General features: G+C 47.3%; 1 protein-coding gene and 1 long non-coding RNA gene across 7 annotated transcripts in view; both read left to right on the plus strand.

Moving 5' to 3' along the window:
- SLC25A25 (solute carrier family 25 member 25) overlaps positions 1-23,132 on the plus strand; it is a 51,846-nt gene that overhangs the window by 26,587 nt on the left and 2,127 nt on the right. For 2 of the 6 annotated variants that reach the window (XM_087704639.1, XM_087704641.1), the window contains exons 2-10: positions 14,793-14,919; positions 15,029-15,116; positions 16,015-16,050; positions 17,051-17,162; positions 17,469-17,627; positions 20,326-20,478; positions 21,090-21,197; positions 21,697-21,864; positions 22,076-22,226. In XM_087704639.1, coding sequence (XP_087560765.1) covers positions 14,793-14,919; positions 15,029-15,116; positions 16,015-16,050; positions 17,051-17,162; positions 17,469-17,627; positions 20,326-20,478; positions 21,090-21,197; positions 21,697-21,864; positions 22,076-22,226 — 1,102 coding nt within the window. Of the gene's footprint in view, positions 1-6,287; positions 6,673-14,792; positions 14,920-15,028; positions 15,117-16,014; positions 16,051-17,050; positions 17,163-17,468; positions 17,628-20,325; positions 20,479-21,089; positions 21,198-21,696; positions 21,865-22,075; positions 22,227-23,132 lie in introns of those variants that run through there. The other 4 variants (XM_087704640.1, XM_087704642.1, XM_087704643.1 and 1 more) reach the window with 3 other exon arrangements.
- On the plus strand, positions 17,649-19,626 carry LOC148048554 (uncharacterized). The gene is made up of 2 exons (XR_015695486.1): positions 17,649-17,872; positions 18,002-19,626. It is a non-coding gene; the product is annotated as an uncharacterized LOC148048554 (long non-coding RNA).

Below are 23,132 nucleotides of genomic sequence, written 5' to 3' on the forward strand. Positions count from 1 at the left end.
CTCCAGATCACTGGGCACCTTTCAAATTTTAGATTTCATTTGGAAACGCCTGTCTCCAGATTAACACAGGCTCCTCAGCCCCGATCCAGAAGGAAGCGTTGCTGGGTTAGAGGGCTTTTCCTGTATTCCCCCCCCCCCCCACACACACAGAGCTAATCTTTGGGAAACACTCAAAAGAGCCATTGGGACCTCTGCCCACAGGAAAAAAAACTCACCGGGAGCCACAAAACCCTTCCCATGCCTATTTCCTGAGCGGCCACAGAACTGGTATATTGTTTATCTCTCCCAAGTTCCTTAGAGGCTCCCAGCCAAAAAGAAATATTGGGGAGCCAAGGGGGGGCAGATTTAAAGGGGAGATAATGAAGGGCAAACCCCCACTGGGCCCACTCAGCGTTTGTCCGAAATTGGGATCAAATATCCTGGTTCCCCAGAGTCAAGAATTTATGGGTGTCTCCAACCATCCTGGCCAGCTCCTGATTGGGAGGGTGTCTCTCCCATTTGCAGAGGCACCAAAGTGGGGGAAATGTACCTGTGGGGTGCAGGGCTAGGAACCTATTAACCCCCCTCCCCACAAATATTTAGCCCTTGATGGGTTTTAGTTGACGAGCAGGTGGCTGCAAACAGCTTCCTTTGTGTTTAGTGTGTAATTAATCCTGTTGCCAGGTTGTGTATACCGGCAATGGACGCCTGATTAAACTTTAATTTGTCAGGATTTATTACAGCCGGCCTTTAATTTTATTATTATTTATTTATTATTTTTTTCCATTCCATCCGCTCCACCTTTCTGGCACAATTTTGCTTGCCAGGTTATTTTGCTGAATGAATGAGTAGAAAGAACTTCTTTCGGAAGTTTTTAAAAAAAATCTTTTGAGAATAAATTCTCGGCAGACTTCAACATTTTCTGCTTGGACTTTCTTCTTCTTCTTCTTCTTCTTCTTCTTCTTCTTCTTCTTCTTCTTCTTCTTCTTCTTCTTCTTCTTCTTCTTCTTCTTCTTCCTCCTCCTCCTCTTCCTCTTCCTCTTCTTCCTCTTCTTCGTTTGGTCAAAAGAAACTTTGTACGATGACGATTCTGGCTGCAGGCCAAGGCTTTCTAGTCTTGAGGACTAGAATCTTGGTGCCGAGTAGGTCAGTATTTGAGGGGCTGCCATAAAGAAGAGGCGGTTGTGGGGGGGGCGACGTATTGTACAAAACACCAAAAAGGCAAGGCAAGAAACAGTGGCGGGAAACTAATCGAGGGGAGAAGCAACTTGGAATGAAGGAGAAACTTCCTAATAGAACAATTAACAACTGCCAGAAGTTAGGGTGCTTCATCACGGGAGATTTTTAAGAAGAAACTGGCAAGCCACCTGGGTGATAGGGTATAGGGTCTCTTGCTTGAGCAGGGGGCTGGACTAGATGACCTCCAAGGTCCCTTTCCAGCTCTATTCTGAACTGATTGGTTGTTTTAAATAGCGGAAGGTTGAATCACAGCAACTGGGACGACTTAAGAGTTTTAAATGCTCGAAATGGAAGCACAGGGAATTCGAGGTATATGGTATATGACCCAACCTTAGCCAAGAGCTCCTCCAATTCGAATCATAAAGGTGGGCTCATGGGCAGTCCTCGACTTACGACAGTTCACTGAGTGACTGTTCAACCTTCCGAAGACGTCTCCGTGGTCATGTGGCCAGCATGACTCAACGCCGAAGGCGCACAGCGCACTGTTCCCTTCCCACCAGAGGTGGCCCCTATTTTTCTACTTGCATTTTTTACGTGCTTTCGAACCGCTAGGTTGGCAGAAGCTGGGACAACTAACGGGAGCTCCCTCCGTTATGTGGTGCTTGGGATTCGAACTGCCGACCTTTTCTGATCGACAAGCTCAGCGTCTTAGCCACTGAGCTAAGGGTCTTTTTTTTCTTCCCTTTTTAATGGAGGATTGCTCCTGGCTGTGAGCCAGGCTGGCTTCCCGAAAGGGCATGCTGTGGGGCATAATGGAGCCAGGCCGGTGGGAACTGGCCAAGAATGTGTAATTCGGACTGGTCTTGAGGGCAAGCGCCCCCGTAAATCACGCAGTATCTCAAGCACGCCAAGCACATGGCTACAGCCGTGTCCAAAGTGGGGGTGGGGGGGATCACAGCGATGCCAAAAAGATATGAGATGGGAAGGAAAACGGGGACCGAATGGGTGCTGTGCCTTTTTTTTTTAAAGCACCAGCTCTCATTTCTATTTTTTTTCCTTCCCACCCCCAGTGAGGTTTGCTTTAGAAGCAGTTTGGAGGAAAGAGAGGATTGAAGTTAGTGACGTGACCCGACAAATGCGCGAACGACAAAAGTGCACCGACAAAACCGCGGCGCTAAAACCACGATGTCAAAAGCGCACCGACAACAGCGCACCGACAAAAGCACGCCGACAGAAGCGCGATTTAAGTTAAGGTTAGGGTTAGGGTTAGGTTTAGGGTTTGGTTTAGGGTTAGGGTTACAGCGCGCTGTTGTCGGCGCGCTTCAGCGCTCATTCGTCGGCGCGATTTTGTCACCGCGGTTTAGTCAGGCGCGCTTTTGTCGTTCGCGCATTTGTGGTGGAACCTAGTGAGATATTGGAAGGAGATGGTGAATCCACCTGGGTGAGACAGCTTGCAACATTGCTTGTCTGGTCTGCCAAGAGTTTTTTAGGATAATTGCTCCTATCTTCCTTTCTTCCCTTCCTCCTCCCTTCCTCTCATTCCATCTAAGAATCACTTTCTTCCTTCCCTTGCTCCTTCCCTCCCCTCTCCCCTCTCTCTTCTTTCCTTCTTTCCTTCCTCCTCCCTCCCTCCCTCCTCATTCCATCTAAGAATCCCTTCCTTCCCTTGCTCCTTCCCTCCCTCTCCTCTTCCTTCCTTCCCTCCCTCTCCCTTTCCTCCTCCCTCCCTTCTCATTCCATCTAAGAATCACTTTCTTCCTTCCCTTGCTCCTTCCCTCTCTCTCCTCTCCCCTTCCTTCCTTCCTTCCTTCCCTCCTTCCTTCCCTCCCTTCCTCCTCCCCCTCCCTCTCATTCCATCTAAGAATCCCTTCCTTGCTCCTTCCCTCCCTCTCCTCTTCCTTCTCTCCCTCCTTCCTTCCTTTCCTCCTCCCTCCCTCTCATTCATCCAAGAATCACCTTCTTCCTTCCCTCCCCTCTCCTCTTCCTTCCTTCCCTCCTTCCCTTCCTCCTCCCCCTCCCTCTCATTCCATCTAAGAATCACTTCCTTCCTTGCTCCTTCCCTCCCTCTCCTCTTCCTTCCTTCCCTCCCTCCTTCCTTTCCTCCTCCCTCCCTCTCATTCCATCTAAGAATCACTTCCTTCCCTTGCTCCTTCCCTCTCTCTCCTCTTCTTCCTTCCTTCCCTCCTTCCCTTCCTCTTCCCTTCCTCCCTCTAATTCCATCTAAGAATCACTTTCTTCCTTCCCTTGCTCCTTCCCTTCCTCCCTCTCTCCTCTCCTCTTCCTCTCTCGTCTCCTTCCTCCCTCCCTCCCTCCCTCTCCTTCCTTCCACCTTCCCATTTCTATCTCCTTCCTCCCTCTTTCCCTTCCCAACCGTTACAGCTTTTTAAGATACGTGGGTTTCAATTCCCAACTTCCTGTGCCAGTTGGGGAATTCTGGGAGTCAAAGTCTCCCACACACGTCTTACGTTTGCAAAGTTGAAAAGCGCTGCCCCGGAGCATAAACCTGCGACCCTCTCATATCGAGACTCAGGCCGTCTGTCCCTCCATGTCTCTTGTTTCGTCCTCTATCCTACCGCAGCTCCTGAAAAGGTTGCGGAGTTTAATCCCCAACAGTCACACGGGATGACCTTGAATTGGAGCCGCTGCCTGGCTTAAAGTTGGCATCTTCTGTCTCCCAATTAGGTGCGGCTTCAGTCTCCAGTTCTTCCTCCACAAATCTTGCCAGGCAGTTTGAAGGTTGGCATTAGGCAAGTCCACCCCTATCACCTTACTAGCTTCTTCGTGCAAACTCTTCCAACGTTTCTCTCTTCCCCATAACCCTCCCATTAGGAACATGCCAAGTTTCCGCAATTTGGGTCTTCCCCGTCTCACTATTCAAACATTCTTAATTCCTTTGAAAGGTTCCTGACAGCAAACATTGCCAAAACTCCATCCCTCCCTTTATAATTGGCCGGTTGAGAGAAATAGGAGGCGGTGGCTCAGGGGCTAAGATGCTGAGCTTGTCGATCAGAAAGACCGGCAAGTTTGGCGGTTCGAATCCCTAGCGCCGCGTAACGGAGGGAGCTCCCGTGACTCATCCCAGCTTCTGCCAACCTAGTAGTTCGAAAGCACGTCAAAAATGCAAGTAGAAAAATAGGAACCACCTTTGGTGGGAAGGGAACAGCATTTTGTGTGACTTCGGGAGTTGAGTTATGGTGTCCACATGACCACAGAGAGGTCTTTGGGCAGCGCTGGCTCTTGGGCTTTGAAACGGAGATGAGCACCGTCCCCTAGAGTCGGGAACGACTAGCACGTATGTCCGAGGGGAACCTTTATCTTTAGAGAAAGAACTGAGCAGAGACACTGCAGAGGATGGCTGGTAGGACATCCTTTTTTGGATCTGCCTTGTTGTCCAGGCCTCGCCCCATTGGAGTAGGTGGCTTCCACTGACTTCTCCTGCAACTTTTTCCTGCTGAAAATGTTTCCTAGAAAACGCGCTGGGCTTGCGTCTTTAAGACGGGCTCGTCTCCCCGAGACATCGAGCAACTCAGCCCCAGCCCCAAGTGGCTTTGAGTGTTGAGTCTCACTTCACTAGGAGGCCCGAGCTGCTCCTTCTTTCGTCCTCCTTCCTCTTTCCACACCACTTCCCCGAACCTGAAAAGGACTTCTGGGAAATTAATTAAACAGATTAACAGAGTTAGAAGGCACCTTGTAGGCCATCTAGTCCAACCTCCCTCAAGCAGGAGACCCTATACCATTTCTGACAGAGGCAGTCCAGTCCTCTTTTTGAAAGCCTCCAGTGATGAAGCTGCCACAACTTCTGGAGGCAACTTCTGTTCCATGGGTTGGTTGATCTCACTGTCAGGAAATCCTCCTTATTTCCAGGTGGAATCTCTCCTTGATCAGTTTCCATCCATTATTCCTCGTCTGGCCTTCGGGTGCTTTGGAAAATAGCATGACCCCCCCTCTCTCTGTGGTAGCCCCTCAAATATTTTTGATTTTACCGAGAAAAGAAGAACCCACTGGAGATCAAAGGATGGAGCAGAACCCAATACTCAATAGGGTTTAGGATAAGTGTTGGTGCATTTTGTGCGATCGTGGTCTTCCCTGGTCCTTCTCTTCCCTAAATTCATCTCCATTATCCTAAAACCCTACTGAGCGTTGGCTTCCACTCCATCCCTCGATCTCCAGCTGGTTCTTCTTTCTAAAACCGGTACCCCAAAAACTGCAGAAAGTTTTCTGCTCCGTTCTCTCCTCCCTCTCTGTATGTGTGTGTCTCTCTCTTTGTCTCTCTCTTTCTGTGTCTCTATCTCTCTTTTCTCTCTCTCTCTCTTTCTCTGTCTATGTCTCTCTCTCTCTCTCTCCTTTTTTCTCTGACTCCCTCTCCTCCCTCTGTGTGTGTGTGTGTCTCTCTCTCTGTCTCTCTCTTTTTGTGTCTCAGTCTCTTTCTCTCTTTCTCTTTATGTCTCTCTCTCTCTTTCTCTGTCTCTGTCTCTCTTTCTCTCTTTCTCCTTTTCTCTCTGACTCTCCTCTCTCTCTCTCTCTCTCTCTGTGTGTGTGTGTGTGTGTCTTTCTGTCTCTCTCTTTCTGTGTCTCCGTCTTTCTTTCTCTTTATGTCTCTCTGTCTCTGTTTTCTCTCTCTTTCTTTCTCTTGTCTATGTCTCTCTCTTTTTCTTTCTCTTTCTCTCTGTCTCTCTCCTTTTCTCTCTGACTCTCTCCTCCCTCTGTGTGTGTGTGTCTCTCTCTCTTTTCTCTCTCTCTAAGTCTCTCTTTCTCTCTGTCTCTCCTTTTCTCTCTGACTCTCTCTCCCTTTCTCTCTGTCTCTGTCTCTCTTCCTCTGTCTGTCTGTCACTCTCTCTGTGACTCCGTCTGTGTGTGTGTGTGTGTGTGTCTCTATCTTTTTTTTCTCTGTTTCTTTCTCTGTTCCTTTCTCTCTCTGTGTCTTTCTCTCTCTCCCCCCTCCCTCCCTCCCTCTCTCTTTCCCTCCCTCTCTCTCTCTCTCTCTCAGTCTCTCAGCTCTGCAGGCTTGGAGAGAGTTAAATTTTCCCTGCCAGGGAAAGTGAGTGACGTGTGTGTGTGTGTGAAGCTTTTTACGAAAGACCTGGGTGGGGGCAACGCCCTCGCATCACATGCCTTGGCAGAGCTCTAGATTTCCCCTGGTCGCAACTTCCTTTTTGAAGCAGGAGGGCAGGGCCGGCTCAGCCAATGGCAGGCGAGACAGCCCGCTTATACCCGGGCGCCATGCCCACTAGCCCGGCATTTCGGCATTTCCTCTCTTCCCGGCAAGGCCACGACTGACAGAGCAAAGAGAGAGAGAGAGAGAGAGAAATCCAGCGGGTAGGATCTATCGTGACCACGCAACTCGGGCGAGGGGAGATGCTTTGTCTGTGTCTCTATGTGCCAAACTTCGGCGCTTCCCAGGGGGAGTTTGAGTACTTTGAGTCAAGGGGCCTCCCCGCCGGACTGAAATCCATCTTCAGGTTGAGCCTCTTGATCCCTTCCCAGGAATTCTCCATCTATCGGCAGTGGAAGCAGGTAAGAAAGGAAAAGAGGCAGTTTTCTTCGCTGTGGTGTGGCCAAGAAGCACCGGGGGGGGGTCTTCTCCCCCCTTCTTCCCCCCTTCTTCCTCCTCCTTCTCCCCTTCTTCCTCCTTCTTCCCCCTTCTTCCTCCTTCTTCTCCCCTTCTTCTCCCCTTCTCTTCCCCTTCTCCCCCCTTCCCCCCTTCTTCCCCCTTCTTCGCCCTTCTTCTCCCCTTCTTCTTCTCCCTTCTTCTCCCATTCTTCTTCCCTTCTTCTCTCCTTCGCCCTTCTTCTCCCCTTCTTCTTCCCTTCTTCCCCTTCTTCTCCCCTCCCCCCTTCTTCCCCTTTCTTCTCCCTTTCGGATGGAGATAAAGAGAGATTTGCCCCATTCGCATCTCAAAGAGAAGTTACCTGGCGCTGGTTGAGACTCTGATTGCTTCTCTCCCCCCCCCTTGCATTTCTTTTCTGATTTGGGGCTCCCTTCTCAATTTCCTCATTCTCCTTTTTCCTCCTTTCGGCTTCCGGCCCAGGTGCTTCACTCTTTCTGCTACTAGTCCTAGTCCTCTGCTCTTCCCCTGTCGCCTATTGTACTCCTCCCGACCTCATCTTCCAGCGCCGTGAGTCTTTTTGCCTTTTTGGTACCGTCCGTGGGGTTTTCGTGGCAAAAGATCCTGGAGTGGGTTGCCCTTTTCTTCTCCAGGGGATCCCGTTTTGTCAGAGCTCTTGTGCTAAGACCTGTTATAGCTTCCTTTTTTTAATTTTTAATTTTATTTTTCCCCATTCAAGTTCATTCCCAAGTATACATTTTTATAATTGCTATTTTGTCCATTCATCACTGGTCTCTATAATTATTTACACACACACACACTTCAGTTTGGGTCACTCTCTTGCCACCCCCGTTCCTCCATCTTATTTTGCGGCAACCTTGCTCATTCCATCTTCTCTACCTTCTTCTTTCCTCCTCTCCTTCCTCCTTTCTTCTCCCCCTCTCTTTCCCCTCTCCTCCTCCTCCTTACCCTCTCTTCTCCTCTAGATTCCCCACCCTTACTTTCTCTGCTTTACCCTTTCCCTCCTCATCCTGCTCATAGCTACGCAAGCAAGCCCCTTCCGCCACGACAAGGCGGTAATCCCTGAAGGGGTTGTGTGTGCTGTTACTTCTCTGGTTTTGCCTTTCCACTTTTCTGCATACCAAAAGAGGCGGAGCAGCGGGCGTAAAGAATCTACTTTTCTTGGTTTCTGCACTTAAGAACTCCCCACATTCAGTCCTCGTTCCTTCCTCTCTTCCCAACTGACCTACTTTTCCCAAAAGCGAAGCTTTCGGGACTTCCGATCTGCCCGTTGGTTTGAGTTTATTGGAGTGCATAATTTGGTGTGCTGGGGAAGATTTCCTTCCTGCCTTGGCGTCATGGGGACAGCGGAATGAGTAATGCAGATGGAATTTCTCTGACTTCCTTTGAAACACTTGTGGGGTTTTTCTTGAAGCCGAGCCTGTTCTCTTTCGCGACCCGAGCCAGGCACCTTTCGGAGATGCGGGAACTATAGCTCCCGTCACCTTCACCTAGTTGGAGAGGAGTCTTCTGGCCTGAGGGACTTGCTTTTACCATAGTTCCTGACCCTGCCCAAGGTGCAGAGAAATGGTGGGGAGAGTCACCTCAGAGAAGATCAGGAGGAAGAGGAGGAGAGGTGGAAAATGAGAAGGAGGAGAGAGGGGAGAGAAGGAGGAGGAGAAGGGGAAGAGGAGGAAAAGGAAAGGGAAGAGGAGGAGAAGAAGGAGAAGGGAAGAGGAAGAGGAGAAAGGAAAGAGGAGGAGGGGGAAGAAATAACTTGGAGATAGTTGATGGAAGGTGGTGCATCTTCAAAATGAAGGAAGGTGCTTTTTTAACTCATCAACTTTCAACCAGGATAGGCTGGTCTAGAAATTGCCCTGGGACAAAATTTCCAAACTTGGCTTATGCAGATGGGTGCTAAGAAGAAGCCCGCATCCACCTGTATCAGTTGAGCAAAGACCTGGGAAGTCTCTAGCTTGAGTTTCTTTCCTGGAAACCGCATCCCTGGCCGATGAGCCCGGATGGACCACATTCCTAGAAGGCCCTCTTTTTTTTTTGGCATGACAAGTTATTTTAAGGCCAAAAGCATGGAGCTTGTGAGGTTGCTTTTGTTAAAAAACTAATGTAGGAGCCTCCAGCTGAGGTCCTGATCCACTCAACTCACTGACACTGTGAGTTGAACGGAGGAAGAGCTCAGTGGAAGGTCTCAGCCAGGGCTAATTCCAGACTTGGGACAGTGGAGATGGAAAGCAGGTGTTTAGCAACTTGGACTTTCTTGGACTTGCAGAATTTAATAGCAGCAGTTCCTAATCATTGTCCCCACCAACACAGAGTTGTGGCACATCCTTGAAAAATGACTCTGTGGGTTGTCAGTAATTTGTGTTTCACCGGGGCACCACCAGCCCTTTTGACTGGGTGTAGGCATCTCTGTAGGTTTGATGTTCAGGGCACCATCAACACTTTGACTGGGTGTAGGCCATCTCTGTAGGGTTTGATGTTCAGAGCACCACCAATACTTTGACTGGGTGTAGGCATCTTCATAAGGTTTGATGTTCAGGGCAAAACCAACCCTTTTGACTGGGTGTAGGCATCTCTGTAGGGTTTGATGTTCAGGGCAAAACCAACCCTTTTGACTGGGTGTAGGCATCTCTGTAGGGTTTGATGTTCAGGGCAAAACCAACCCTTTTGACTGGGTGTAGGCATCTCTGTAGGGGTGGTTCAGTTTCTTCATGCTGAGTACCAGATAACAGATGTTCTCTTTTTTTATTACGGCATTGTTTAATCATTAACTGACCTAGAGGGATAACTCCAGGTCCAGCAGGAGCACATGACAATGTAGTAATTTCAGAATTACTACAGGCTGTTCTTTTTCATTGACATTTGGCCCAATCTGTCTTAAGCACCTCTTTCCCCATATCTCATCCCCCAAATCTCTTGATAACGACACTCACAGGCTAAAAAGCTCCAAAGTCAAAAATAAAAAAACTCAAATGTTAGCTCTCAAAGGCATTTGCGTTGTCCCGGTTGCAAGGAAAGACTTTTCCATGGATTTCAGGAAAAGGAATCTTAGGTTTTCCACTTTGATTCGCTTCTTCGCTGCCAGAATGCAAAGACCAGAAATATTTTGGCACCGGGCGGGACATTGCGTGTTGCAATTTTAGAAACACCCTAACTGAGCCAACAAGATCCTTCATGCCGATTGAAGTTCCTTCTTCCTCCTTCGGTGCGATGCGCGGCAAAGTTTCTGGGGAGAGGAATTCTGTATTTTAGGGCAGCTCCAGGGTTGATTTATTAAGGCCTTTCTTAACTTGCTTTCTTTCTCCCCCAAATTAGGGTCCTTTAAGGCCTTTCTTAACTTCTTTCTTTCTCCCCCAAATGGGGGTCCTTTGCCCGGGGTGGGTGCAAACTCTGAATAGGTTTGCCCATGCTGTGTTCTGCTGACACACCTTTTTCTATCTTTAGCCTGCAAGTGATGATGCCTGCTCTCGTTCTCTCTTTCTCTCTCTTTCTCTCTCTCCTTTTTACAACCATCATATGATTGTCTGGTATGTTGGCCCGCTTGGAGGTACCAAAGGTCATTGCAGATGGTGGCTGGATGTCCTTACCGAGCAGGAAAAAAAAGCGGGCTTAAATTATATAACAGTCCCAACTTGAGCTGTTGAGCGGGAAGGGACATAGCGCCTCTCGAGTAAAATTTTAATGTCATAATTCTCTCTCTGAACAAAATCATAATTGCAGAGTTATTTTTCAGCAACGGCACCTGTGCAGCGCGCCGTGCCAGGGTTTTTATTTCTGCAGGATGTTGGCGTTTGGTGCACCAGCTGTTTGGCTGCTTTTAGTGGTTTGATTTGCTGAGGGATGGGGTCCTGAACTCCAGCTCAAGCTTCATCTGGCCGACAAAATGAGGACAGATTACGGAGCTTAAAATCTCTAGTGGGATGCTCCATACAAGCCAATTGTTCTGACCGAGGCTTCCCCCAGCAGCACGAAGCTGAATCCCCGTCCCGATAACCCCCTTCTATTTAATTTACAGTCTATTCCTCTCCAGCAAAGTCTTTCCCCTCCCACCGTCTTTGAAGGTAGTTCACAATTACTGACCTTTATCAAGCTTGGAGAGCGGCCAGGCTGATATCTTTCAGACGCCGCAATACTTGGCAAGAATACAGGAATGAACTGATTACCTCCTGCAAACTCCATTCCCCTTTTGCTCCTTTTTTGTTTCCTCTGGGAGGGGCCATTCATCATCCACCTATGGTCTTACTCCCAAGGAGGCCCCTGTTCTTTAGCTGTTCCCTTCATCTGGCAACTCTGTGCATGCATACACTGGGAACAGGCTCCAGCTGTTCTTCTGCCTCACTGATGCCTGACTCTGAAGGCAGCTGATAACTGTCAGACGGCCCCTTCTCTGCCTCCGACACAGAGTCCTCCCCCGAGCCTTCCCCAGACTCCAGGACTGGCCCATCTTCCTCCCCATCTTCCTCCCCACTGTCCGAATCTGCCGCCAGCTGCGCTGACGAGCCTCAACACCAATCCAGAGTCCTGTACAAACCCAAATTCTTGACTTACTTCTCCAAACAAGGCAAAATTGGAACCAAGAAGGAAACCATGGCTTCTTAAGAGGATGAGGAAGGAAGAACCGTTCCCACTTTATGCTGTTTTGTAATCCGATCCCCCAAATCCCAACATTTACACGATACGCAAACATCAGCAAGCACCATCTTTGCATCCTTAAATTTTATAGGCAGCTGCTTTAGTGTTCAATTATGATATCCTAGGTCAGGGGTCGGCAACCTTAAACACTCAAGAGTCACAAAAGTCCTAACTGGAAGCCTCCCCGTTCAATTCTGGAGCCAACCGGAAGTCCGGTTCCCCTACCATAGAGTCTCCTCCTAGCGCTGCATCCTTCTTTCCTTTACCTGTCCTAACTGAAAGCTCTATCAATTGTCGAGCCGACTGGCGACAGGGAGCCGCTGCAGGGGGATGAAAGAGCCACATGCAGCTCTGGAGCCACAGGTTGCTGAGCCCTGTCCTAGGTGCTTATGGGGAAGATGGATGACTGAGATCATCGTGCCGTGTGAGGATGAGTAACTAGCCTAGATGAGAGACTGTCGGGCTGTTCCTTCCAGAGGTGGAGCCGTGTTATTTTATTGCAATGAAAAAATTTACTCCATGGCTACTCTGTGGAAGTAACAATCGCATCATTTGTTTGGTTTTCGGCTTTTACCTCCCAGTCTGGTTGCCGTTTATTGAGTCATCGATGGTGGGACAATAGCTTGAGTATTTGGTGATTCGAAGTCACGAGTTTTCAGCGCAGAAAGAAATCCTTTCCTTCCTGGACGATATTCAAAACCAGGTCTGTCTCCTAAACCCACTATGCAAAGCAGGTGGCGCAACTGGGTTGAAGAAGCCAAGATTGGCTGCATTAACAGAGGGACAGAATCAAGAATGCGTTAAGTGTTAAGTACCACTCTATAATGCTTTTTGGTAAGAGCTCACTTGGTGAACTGCATCCATTTTGATGGCCACGATGTAAAAAAGATGTGGAGACTCTAGAAAGAGGGCAGAGAAGAGAAACAAAGAGGATTAGGCGACTGGAGGCTAAAACGTATGAAGAACGGTTACAGGTTGGGTATGTCTAGTTTAATGAAAAGGGAGACAGGATAGCAGTCTTCCAATATTTGAGGGGCTGCCACAGAGAAGAGGGGGTCAAGCTATTCTCCAAAGCACCCAAAGGGCAGATAGGGAATAATGGATGGAAACTGATCCAGGAGAGATTCAACCTAGAAATAAGGAGGAACTTTCTGACAGTGAGAACAATCAACCAAGCGAACAGAAGTTCCCTTTGGAAGTTGTGGGAGCTTCATCCCTGGAAGCTTTCAAGAAGAGGTTGGATTGACATCTGTCAGAAATGGTGTAGGGTCTCCTGCTTGGGCAGGGGGTTCGACTAGATGACCTACAAGGTCCCTTCCAACTCTCTTATTCTATCATCATTCTGTTCTTGGATGCTGTAGGATGCCTTGGGAATCGGTCAATGGAACCCATATTGGACTTTCTTGTGCTGCACTTTGAGAATCCTTAGAAGAAAAAGGACTGGGGAGACATGATAGCAGCGTTCCAATATCTCAGGGGCTGCCCCAAAGAAGAGGGAGTCAAGCTATTCTCCAAAGCACCTGAGGGCAGGACAAGAAGCAATGGGTGGAAACTAATCAAGGAGAGAAGCAACCTAGAACTAAGGAGAAATGTCCTGACAGTGAGAACAATTAACCAGTGGAACGACTTGCTTCTAGAAGTTGTGGGTGCTTCATCACGAAGAGATTAGACAGCCTTTTATTGGTCTGAAATAGTATAGGGCTTCCTGCCTGGGTAGGGGGTTGGACTAGAAGACCTCCAAGATCCCTTCCCACTCTGCCATTCTATTCTCATTCTCTCCCCCGCCCATGTCTCATGACGGCTGGAAGGAACTGTTTCTGCTGGTGGGAATGTTCAGGGTGAAGGGTATTTATTTATGAAACAACCTGACCTTGCCATCTCTTAATCTCTTTTGCAAAGAGACACTTTGCTCCTGAATTCTAGTTTCCCCCAGGTAACTGTTGCACAAGAACATATCTGCAGGGCGTCCAAACCAGTTCTGGCTTGTTTTAGAGCCTTTAACGATTGCTTATTAATGTTGTTTCTTAGCTTACCCAGCAAGTTTTCTAGTGGCGGTTAGATTCCCCCAGAAATAGCTAGTTTTCCTGTTGGTTCTCCTTATTAAAGCAAATATATATATATATATATTCCGGTGGAAAGGCTAAAAAGCCAGCGTGGGCTTTTCACAACTTCTCGGTTCGAGTCACTTTGGGTGTCCAGGTGTGGGAAACATGGCTGAACATGGGTTTTTTTTTCCTACAGCTCGTCCTCATCTCACGACCACGATTGAGGCCAGAATTTAGGTTGCTAAGTGAGTTTTGCTCCATGTGGTGACGTTCATTAAGCGGTTCGCCACAGGTGTTAAGTCGGGCACACTGTTGTTAAGTGAACCTAGATTTCTCCCTTGGCTCTCTTGACTTGGCTGGTCGCATAAGGGGGTCACGTGACACCCACCCACCGACACTGTGACTGTCGTAAATGTGAACCAGTTGCCACGGTCACAAGTCTGAAAATATGGTCACCAGTTTCTTTTTCCCCCCATGCCGTTGCAACTTTCAACAGTCGCTAAACGAACACAGCAGGCTTTTTACTTTTCTTCTTGAGGCATCAAGAGGCATCCCAAATTCTTATTTTATAAAAAATAAAATTAAAAAAAAACAACAAAACAAATTAGTAAAAACACTTCTGGAGTGAATTTCCCAAACCCAGCCTGGAAACCATTAAACATCCTGGCCATAGTAGGAAAGATGCTTTAAGTTTTTCCAGACTGAAAAACCTCTTTAAAAAGCAGATTTGGGAGAAGTCTTTTATGTTGAAAGTTCCCCTCGCCCATATGTGCTAGTCGTTCCTGACTCTAGGGGGTGGTGCTCATCTCCCTTTCAAAGCCGAAGAGCCAGCGCTGCCCGCATGACTGTTACCTTCCCACCAATGGTTGTTGCTATTTTTCTACTTGCATTTTTTACGTGCTTTCGAACTGCTCAGTTGGCAGAAGCTGGGACAAGTCACGGGAGCTCACTCCGTTATGCGGCGGTAGGGATTCGAACTGCCGACCTTTCTGATCAATAAGCTTAGCATCTTTGCTGCTAAGCCACCGTATCTTTTAGGGTAATAATTTTTAAAAAGCCCCGTTCTTCTTCAGGATTAAGGACCTCTACTTTCCAAAATCCGTATTTTAAAACATTGGAGAAGTTTGAGATATCCAGTTCGGGCATTTGATCCTTCTCCTCTTTTTCCATTCCTCGGAAGAGAGTAATGTTTGTTTGTTTGTTTTTAACCCGGTGGCCGAGTTGCGCTTGTCAATTTGAACATTTTGCTGCCTTTAATTTATAAATATTTATAATTTAACACTTTAATTTATAAATAGGAACTAGAGCTGTCAAAAGATGCTTCCGTGCCCTTGTTCCTTGAACAATAGCAGTGATGAAGCCAACCAAAGATTTATTTTTTTGTCATTTTGCAGAAAATCGTAAAAGCTGGAGATAAGGATCTGGATGGCCAGTTGGACTTTGAAGAATTCGTCCACTACCTTCAGGACCACGAGAAGAAACTGAGGCTGGTCTTCAAGAGCTTGGACAAAAAGAACGATGGTGAGAAGACCGGCGGGTTGGTTTTCGGTTGTCCCCTTTTGCGTATCACAAGCTTTGAGGTTCACTTCTCTCTTTCTCCTCCCCTCCCTCCCTCGTCTGGATGTCGCAGGTCGCATCGACGCTCAAGAGATCATGCAGTCCCTCCGGGATCTGGGCGTCAAGATCTCCGAACAGCAGGCGGAGAAGATCCTCAAGAGGTAAATGGGCCCCATCTCGAAAGAGGCCGCCTGCACAAACACTTTGCCATTGATTTTTCCCCTTAATCCTTCCATCGTAATAGCGAGTCAAGGAACAAGCTGCCCACATGTTTGTCTGTCTGTCTGTTAGCTCTCTAACTAACTAGCTAACTACGTCCATCCATCCATCTATAGAATAGAAGAATAGAATAGAATAGAATAGGGAATGGAATAAGAAATTAGAATATAATATAATATATAGTAGAGTAGAATAGAATAACAGAGTTGCAAGGGACCTTGGAGGTCTTCTAGTCCAACCCTCTTCTCAGGCACTTCTCACCACTTCAGACAAATGGTTATCCAACTTCATCTTAAAAATTTCCAGTTTTGGAGCGTGCGTCTGTCTGTCTGTCTGTCTATCTATCTATCTATCTATCTATCTATCTATCTATCTATCTATCTATCTATCTATCTATCTATCATCTATCTCTCAATCATCCACCCATCCACCCACCCACCTATCTTTATCTATCTATCTATCTATCTATCTATCTATCTATCTATCTATCTATCTATCTATCTATCTATCATCCATCCACCTATCCATCCATTATCTATCTATCAATCATCCACCCACCCACCCACCTATCTATCTATCTATCTATCTATCTATCTATCTATCTATCTATCTATCTATCTATCTATCTATCTATCTGCTATCTATCAATTATCTATTTATTTATTTATCTATCTATCTATTGTCAGCACTCTGTTTTTCCATACGTTTTTCATCTGTACGTGCATAAGTATCTCAAAATACTTTTTGTGAGCTGACGGCAGCCGATTTTTAACCATCACTTACTCGTCCCTCTCTTTGCCTTCTTCCCTTTGCTTGCCTGACTGCCTGTCTGTCTGTCAGAATAAGGACAGGGCACTCCTGGGGTCCTGTCACTTAGTAAGTACCATGAGGTTCTACCTCTGCCCGGCCTCTTGTCCTTGTCTGTATCCTAACATTCCCCCCTTGGTGAAGTTTGAAGCGAGTTGCATGTTTCTCGCAGGTCTGGCAACGAAGGATCAGGGACAGCGTTTAGCGATTGCTTTCCCAAACAATATCAAAATCCATCTGGCAAAAAAGCTCTTAATTTTTCAGTGGAAAGAGCGTGGAGCCCACCAAAAAGCTTGTTTTATGCAACAAATTATTTTAAGTCATAAATTTGTAAACTCTGACCTTTCGGAAAAAAACACCATGGAATCTAGAATAACGACCTGGAAGTAACCAGATCGGTTATTCTCCCTCGTTGCCAGAAATCTCCTGTTAAGAGTGTGTAATTAAAGAAGCTGTTCAATTTTTTTTTAATTACCGTATTTTTCAGAGTATAAGACACACCTTTTTCCCTCAAAAAAGAGGTTGAAAATCTTGGTGCGTCTTATACACAGAATACAGCATTTTTTTGCTTCCTTAAACCCCGTCCAAAACGGCCATGCAGAGCCTTTAGGAGGCTTTCAGAGAGCTCCTGTGGGCTGGAGAAGGCAGAAATGAGCAAGAAACGGGCCGTTTTTTTGCTCAGTTTTGCCTCAACATTCCCCAGGAGCACTCTATAAGCCTCCTAAAGGATATTCATGCCCCCCTTTTTTTTGACAAAAAACAGGCCCATTTTTGTGGAAAATGGGCCATTTTTTGCTCGTTTTGGGGGGGCACCCCCCAGGAACACCCTATAAGCCTCCTAAAGGCTACTCATGCCATTTTTTAGAAGAAAAAAAAAGCAGACCCATTTTTTGCGAAAACCGGGCCACTTTGGGGAGGTTTGCAGAGTGCAAAAACTTTTTATTTTTTTTTAATTTGCCTCTTAAAAACCTTGATGTGTCTTATACTCCGGTGCTTCTTATAATCTGAAAAATACGATAGCACAGGTTTAATTCCCTCTTCCCTTTTCCTTCCCGGCCGATTCCCGCAGCATGGATAGAAACGGGACGATGACGATCGATTGGAATGAATGGAGGGATTATCACCTTTTGCACCCGGTGGAGAATATTCCAGAAATTATCCTGTACTGGAAACACTCAACGGTAAGACGGGAAGATCTCATGGGCACGTAGAACCAGAACAAATTTTGATTGCGGTCACAGAGCAGCAAATTAAAAAAAACATTAAAACCGCCGTTTTGGATCATACGCTGCAAGTGTGAAAAACGTCCATGAGTCGTGTTTTTCCATGTGGTTGTAACTTTGAAAATGGCCCCTCAAATGAATCGTCGTAAGTTGAGGCCTACCTGCAGCTGTGCCTGTGCAGCTACATTTTCCGACTGAAAGGCCTTCAGAGTGCCCTGATGATGGCGGCAGAGGCTGATGGGTCTTGGCTTTGTTGTCTTTCAGATTTTTGATGTGGGGGAGAATCTCGCCGTCCCGGATGAATTCACCATAGAAGAGAGGCAGACGGGGATGTGGTGGCGCCATCTGGTGGCAGGAGGAGGCGCCGGTGCTGTATCCAGGACCTGTACTGCCCCCCTGGATCGTTTGAAGGTGCTAATGCAGGTAGGAAAGACCACCGAGGCATGGGAGCTGTTTTCCACACAATTCTTTGTCTTTGAATAGAGCAGGGGTGTCAGACACAAGGCCTGCGGGCTGGATCCTTCCCACAGGGTCCTTAGATCTGCCCGCAGGGTCGCCCTGGAAACAACGAAGGACCGGCCCATGGTGCCCCTGCCAGGAAAAATGGAGGTCTGGAGGCCCGAGCTCTATTTTCACTGGCAAAGGGTTGCAGGAGACCGTTGCAGCAGGTCGGTTGAGCTCCATTTTCTGCTGCGACAGACTCCTGCAACCCTTTGCTAGTGAAAATAGAGCTTGGGAGGATTGTATGCGGCCCTCCAGACCGCCATTTTCACCGGCAAAGGAGACCGTTGCAGCAGGAAACGGAGCTCAAATGCACGTTTTCGCTGACAGAGTGCTCGAGCCAGTACTGGTGCCCCCCCCCCAACATGAGTGACATCAAGCTGGCCATGCCCACCCGAGGTCAAATACAACTCTGATGAAATCAAGTTCGACACCCCTGGAATAGAGGGAACACTTGAATGTATTCTGACCTCGGCTTCCCCAAACCACAAAGCAGACTCCTTGTCCCGAGAAAACCACTTTTTATTAAGTTACTATGAATTCCTCTCACTCACCTCCAGCAAAGTCTTTCAAAGGTGAATTTACAGTCACAGATCTTATCTGGCTTGGAGAGCTGCCAGGCCGATCTCTGCAGAACTTGGCAAGGAGCCTCGGAGAGTCACGAGCCAATGAAGCGAACTAATGGTCTCCTGCAAACTCCACTCCCCTTTCACTCCTCTTTTATTTCCTCTGGGAGGGGCCATTCATCGTGCACCTGTGGCCTTACTCCCAAGTCGACCCCTGTTCTTTAGCTGTTCCCTTCATCTGGCAATTCTCTGGGAACAGGCTCCAGCTGTTCTTCTGCCTCACTGATGTCTCTGAAGGCAGCTGATAACTGTCAGACGGCCTTGGCCCCCTCTCTGCGTCCGACACAGAGCCCTCCCCCCGAGCCTTCCCCAGACTCCAGGACTGGCCCCGGTTCCTCCCCAACCTCCTCACTGTCCGACCGCTGCCAGCTCTCTCTGCTGCTTGCTGGCGGGTCACAACAGAATGTTCCAAAGCCACCATGTCAATGGCCAAAAATTGGCAGCCACCGCCGACTTCAGAAGCAAAGGAAACCAATATGAAAGTTCAAACATGTGACACCCAGCCGAAGTTCTTGGAAATTTGCCTTTTGCATAAGAATCGTCCTTACATCATTCTGGTCATGCTTCGGCTCCCAAAGTACTACACGTCCCTATAAAGTTGGCAAGCCTAGACCCATGTCACCGCGTTGCTGAATGACCTTTCGGCCTTTACGGGTCCGGCTTTGGCAGGACAGCTCTTGGTGGGGCGCGAGATGACTCATGACTTGGTGGCACTGTTTTCCCTGTTGGCACGATCAAAGGACAGCAGAGTTCTTTGTTGCGTGTCAAACGAGGACTTTGGACTTTGCGTGGAAGCGGCCCAAGCTGTCCATCCACACTTTTTTTAAAATCAAATTTGGTGTGGGTTTAGCTGCTGTACCAAAGTTCATGTTTTCTTTGGATCTTGTTTTCCCCTAAAGCTTCCACTTTTTAAAAATGGCATGGAATGGAATAGAATAAAATAGAAAATGGAATGGAATATGGAATGGAATGGAATAGAATAGAATAAAGAATTCAATATGGAATATGGAATGGAATAGAAAATGGAATGGAATGGAATAGAATAGAGAATTGAATATGGAATGGAATGGAATATGGAATGGAATGGAATAGAATAGAATAGAAATTAGAATAGAATAAGGAATAGAATAGAATAGGAAATAGAATAGTATAGAATAGAGAATTCAATGTGGAATATGGAATTGGAATATGGAATGGAATAGAATAGTAATTAGAATAGAATAAGGAATAGAATAAGGAATAGGAAATAGAATAGTATAGAATAGAGAATTCAATATGGAATATGGAATGGAATATGGAATGGAATAAAAAATGGAATGGAATATGGAATGGAATTGGGATATGGAATGGAATAGAATAGAGAATGGAATATGGAATGGAATAGAAAATGGAATGGAATGGAATAGAATAGAGAATTGAATATGGAATGTGGAATGGAATATGGAATGGAATTGGAATGGAAAATGGAATAGAATAGAGAATTAAATATGAAATATGGAATGGAATATGGAATGGAATTGGAATGGAAAATAGAATGGAATGGAATAGAATAGAAATTAGAATAGAATAAGGAATAGAATAGAATAGGAAATAGAATAGTATAGAATAGAATAGAATTCTTAATTTTGCCAAGTATGATTGGATACATAAAGAATTTGTCTTTAGTACATACGCTCTCAGTGTACATAAGGAGAATAAAATACATTCATCAAGAATAAAAAGATGCAATGGTGATAGTCAAGGTTACTAATAAGCAATCAATAAATTGTAAAGATACAGGCAACATGGTTATAAGTAGGAAGAGAAAGGTACTAGGAAGGAAGAGAAGAAGAATAGTAATACAGCCTTAGTAAATTATTTGACAGTGTTGTGGGAATTACCTCCTTGGACCAGTTTAAGGCAAATTGAACTGGTAGCTTGGTGTGTCGGTGAGAAAAACTGCTGGAAACGCATCAACGGTCTCCTCCTCAACCCAAAATTGTCTCTTTTCTCAGGTCCACGCTTCTCGCAGCAACAACATGTGCATTGTCGGAGGGTTTTCTCAGATGATCAGAGAAGGTGGCCCCAGGTCCCTTTGGCGTGGCAACGGCATCAACGTCTTGAAGATCGCCCCGGAATCGGCTATCAAATTCATGGCTTATGAACAGGTAAAAGCGTCAAGGACAACCACCACCACCACCCCCCAAGACTCCGGGGTGATTTGTGCATTTCCATTTTGGAGGCTGTTGAGGGAGGGAGAAGGAAGCAATTGACAGCAAGGGCACTTACACTTATATTCCGCTTCACGGTGCTTCAAAGCCTTCTCTAAGCGGTTTACAGAGTCAGCCTCTTGTCCCCCAACAATCCGGGTCCTCATTTGACCCACCTCAGAAAGGTTGGAAGGCTGAATCCACCTTGAGCCGGTCAGGATCGAACTGCTGGCAGTGGGCAGAGTTAGCCTGCGATTCTGCATTCTAACCACTGTGCCACCACAGCAGGTGGATGGATGGATAGATGGATAGCAATAGCACAGACTTATATACCCCTTCACAGTGCTTTCCAGCCCTTTAAGCAGTTTACAGAGTCAGCAATCTAGGTCCTCATTTTACCGACCTCAGAAGGCTGAGTCAACAACCGTGAGCCTGGTGAGATTCAAACTGCCAAATTGCAGTCAGCCAGCAGTCAGCAGAAATAGCCTGCAGTACTGCACTCTAACCACTGCGCCACCGTGGTTTATGTAGACTTCTCCAGGCTAAGCATGGAACACCTTTCTCTGCAGATCAAACGTTTCATCGCAACAGACCAAGAGGTCTTGAGGATTCACGAGAGGCTGGTGGCCGGTTCATTGGCTGGAGCCATTGCACAGAGCAGCATTTACCCCATGGAGGTGAGTTGCCTTCTCTTCTTTGCTCTCCTGGGCACGGTTTCAAACTTGGCTGGAGGTTGAAGATCTGAAGAAGCTGATCTGCTGCCATCTTGATCCGAGGTCTCCACACTTGGCAACTTTTAAGACTTGTGGACTTCAACTTCCCAAAATTCCTCAGCCGGTTGAGGAATTCTGGGAGTTGAAGTCCACAAGTCTTGAAGATCCCAAGTTTGGAAACCCCTGACCTTAGATGGACAGCATTGTTGATCATGCTGTGAAAAATAACAGAGACTAGAAGACTGGAGGGTGGGAGGCAGATTGGGGAAGATGGTTTGAGGACATTCAACCTTCCCTCTTGACGTTCTCCAGGGCTTTCTTCATCAGAGATATTGGTGCACCTCTACCTCTCCCTTGCTCTTCCTTGGCGGTGAAATCTTCTGTGCATCCGACCCAGAGGTGGTGGTGTTCCCTGTCTCCCTCCTGCCTAGATTTCTCACAACTCTTCCTCTCGTTGGCGTAGGTTCTGAAAACCCGGATGGCCCTGCGTAAAACTGGGCAGTACACAGGGATGCTGGACTGTGCGAAGAACATCCTTGCCAAAGAAGGACTAGGTGCTTTCTACAAGGGCTACGTTCCCAACATGCTGGGGATCATTCCGTATGCTGGGATTGACCTGGCCGTTTACGAGGTAAGCCATGTGGCTCTTCTCTCTGGCAAGAAACAGAGGTTCTTGAGATGGTGGTTGGTGGCCCTCAAAACCCCCAAACAGAAGGCCTAGCGGTCTTCGGCTCCAGCTTCTCTCTGAAACCTTAACCGCTCCATGCCAAATGGCATTTGCTCAAGTTCAAGGTTCTTGAACCAAGTTGGCTCTCCGTTGACTGTTGATGGTTTCCTTCTAGACGTTGAAAAACAGCTGGTTGCAACATTACGCCGTGAACAGTGCAGATCCAGGGGTCTTCGTCCTGTTGGCCTGTGGTACCATGTCAAGCACTTGTGGACAATTGGCCAGCTACCCCCTTGCTTTGGTACGGACACGAATGCAAGCTCAAGGTAAGATAACACCCCAGTGTTCTGATCTAGGCCTCACCCAAAAGCACGAAGCAGATTCCTGGTCCCGACAAAACCTTTGTTATTAAATGAATGTGAATTCCTCCCATTCACATTCAGCGGAGGTCTTTCAAAGGAGTATTTATGACCACAGACCTTATCTTGCTTGGAAAGCTGCCAGGCAAATATTTTCAAAATGAGGTGCTGTGCGAGGAAAGGCTGGGCACAGAGTCTCTGAGATTCACGGACAGATCTTCACACTACTGAAACATTGAACAAATTGCCTCCTGCAAAGTCCCCTCCCCTTTCGTTCCTCTTTTATTTCCTCTGGGAGGGGCCATTCATCGTCCACCTGTGGCCTTACTCCCAAGTCAACCCCTGTTCTTTAGCTGTTCCCTTTGTCTGCTCATGCACACACTGGGAACAGGCTTCAGCTGTTCTTCTGCCTCACTGATCCCCGACTCCGAAGGCAGCTGATAACTGTCAGACAGCCCTGGCCCCCTCTCTGCCTCCGACACAGAGCCTTCCCCAGACTCCAGGACTGGTCCAGGTTCCTCCCCAACCTCCTCACTGCCAGCTCCGCAAGCACAGTTTTCGATACATTGGAATATGTGTTCCAAATAGGTCTTCCCTGGTTGTAGAAATATGGCATATCAATGAGGAAGAAGGCCACAAAATTCATTTCTCATGCCATTCGTAGTTGGTTTGTGCGTCTTAGAGAGTAAGATATTAAATCACGGAATCATGGGTATGGAAGGGACCTTGGAGGTCTTCTAGACCAAGCCAGAATGCCTAGACCAGGGCTCAGCAACCCGCGGCTCTGGAGCCGCATGTGGCTCTTTCATCCCTCTGATGCGGCTCCCTGTCGCCGGTTGGCTGCACAATTGATAGGGCTTTCGCTTAGGACAG

Source organism: Thamnophis sirtalis, unplaced genomic scaffold (genome assembly GCF_051295495.1).
Source record: "Thamnophis sirtalis isolate CommonGarterSnake01/CBP01778 unplaced genomic scaffold, rThaSir2_p1.2 scaffold_2, whole genome shotgun sequence".
Taxonomy (NCBI): domain Eukaryota; kingdom Metazoa; phylum Chordata; class Lepidosauria; order Squamata; family Natricidae; genus Thamnophis; species Thamnophis sirtalis.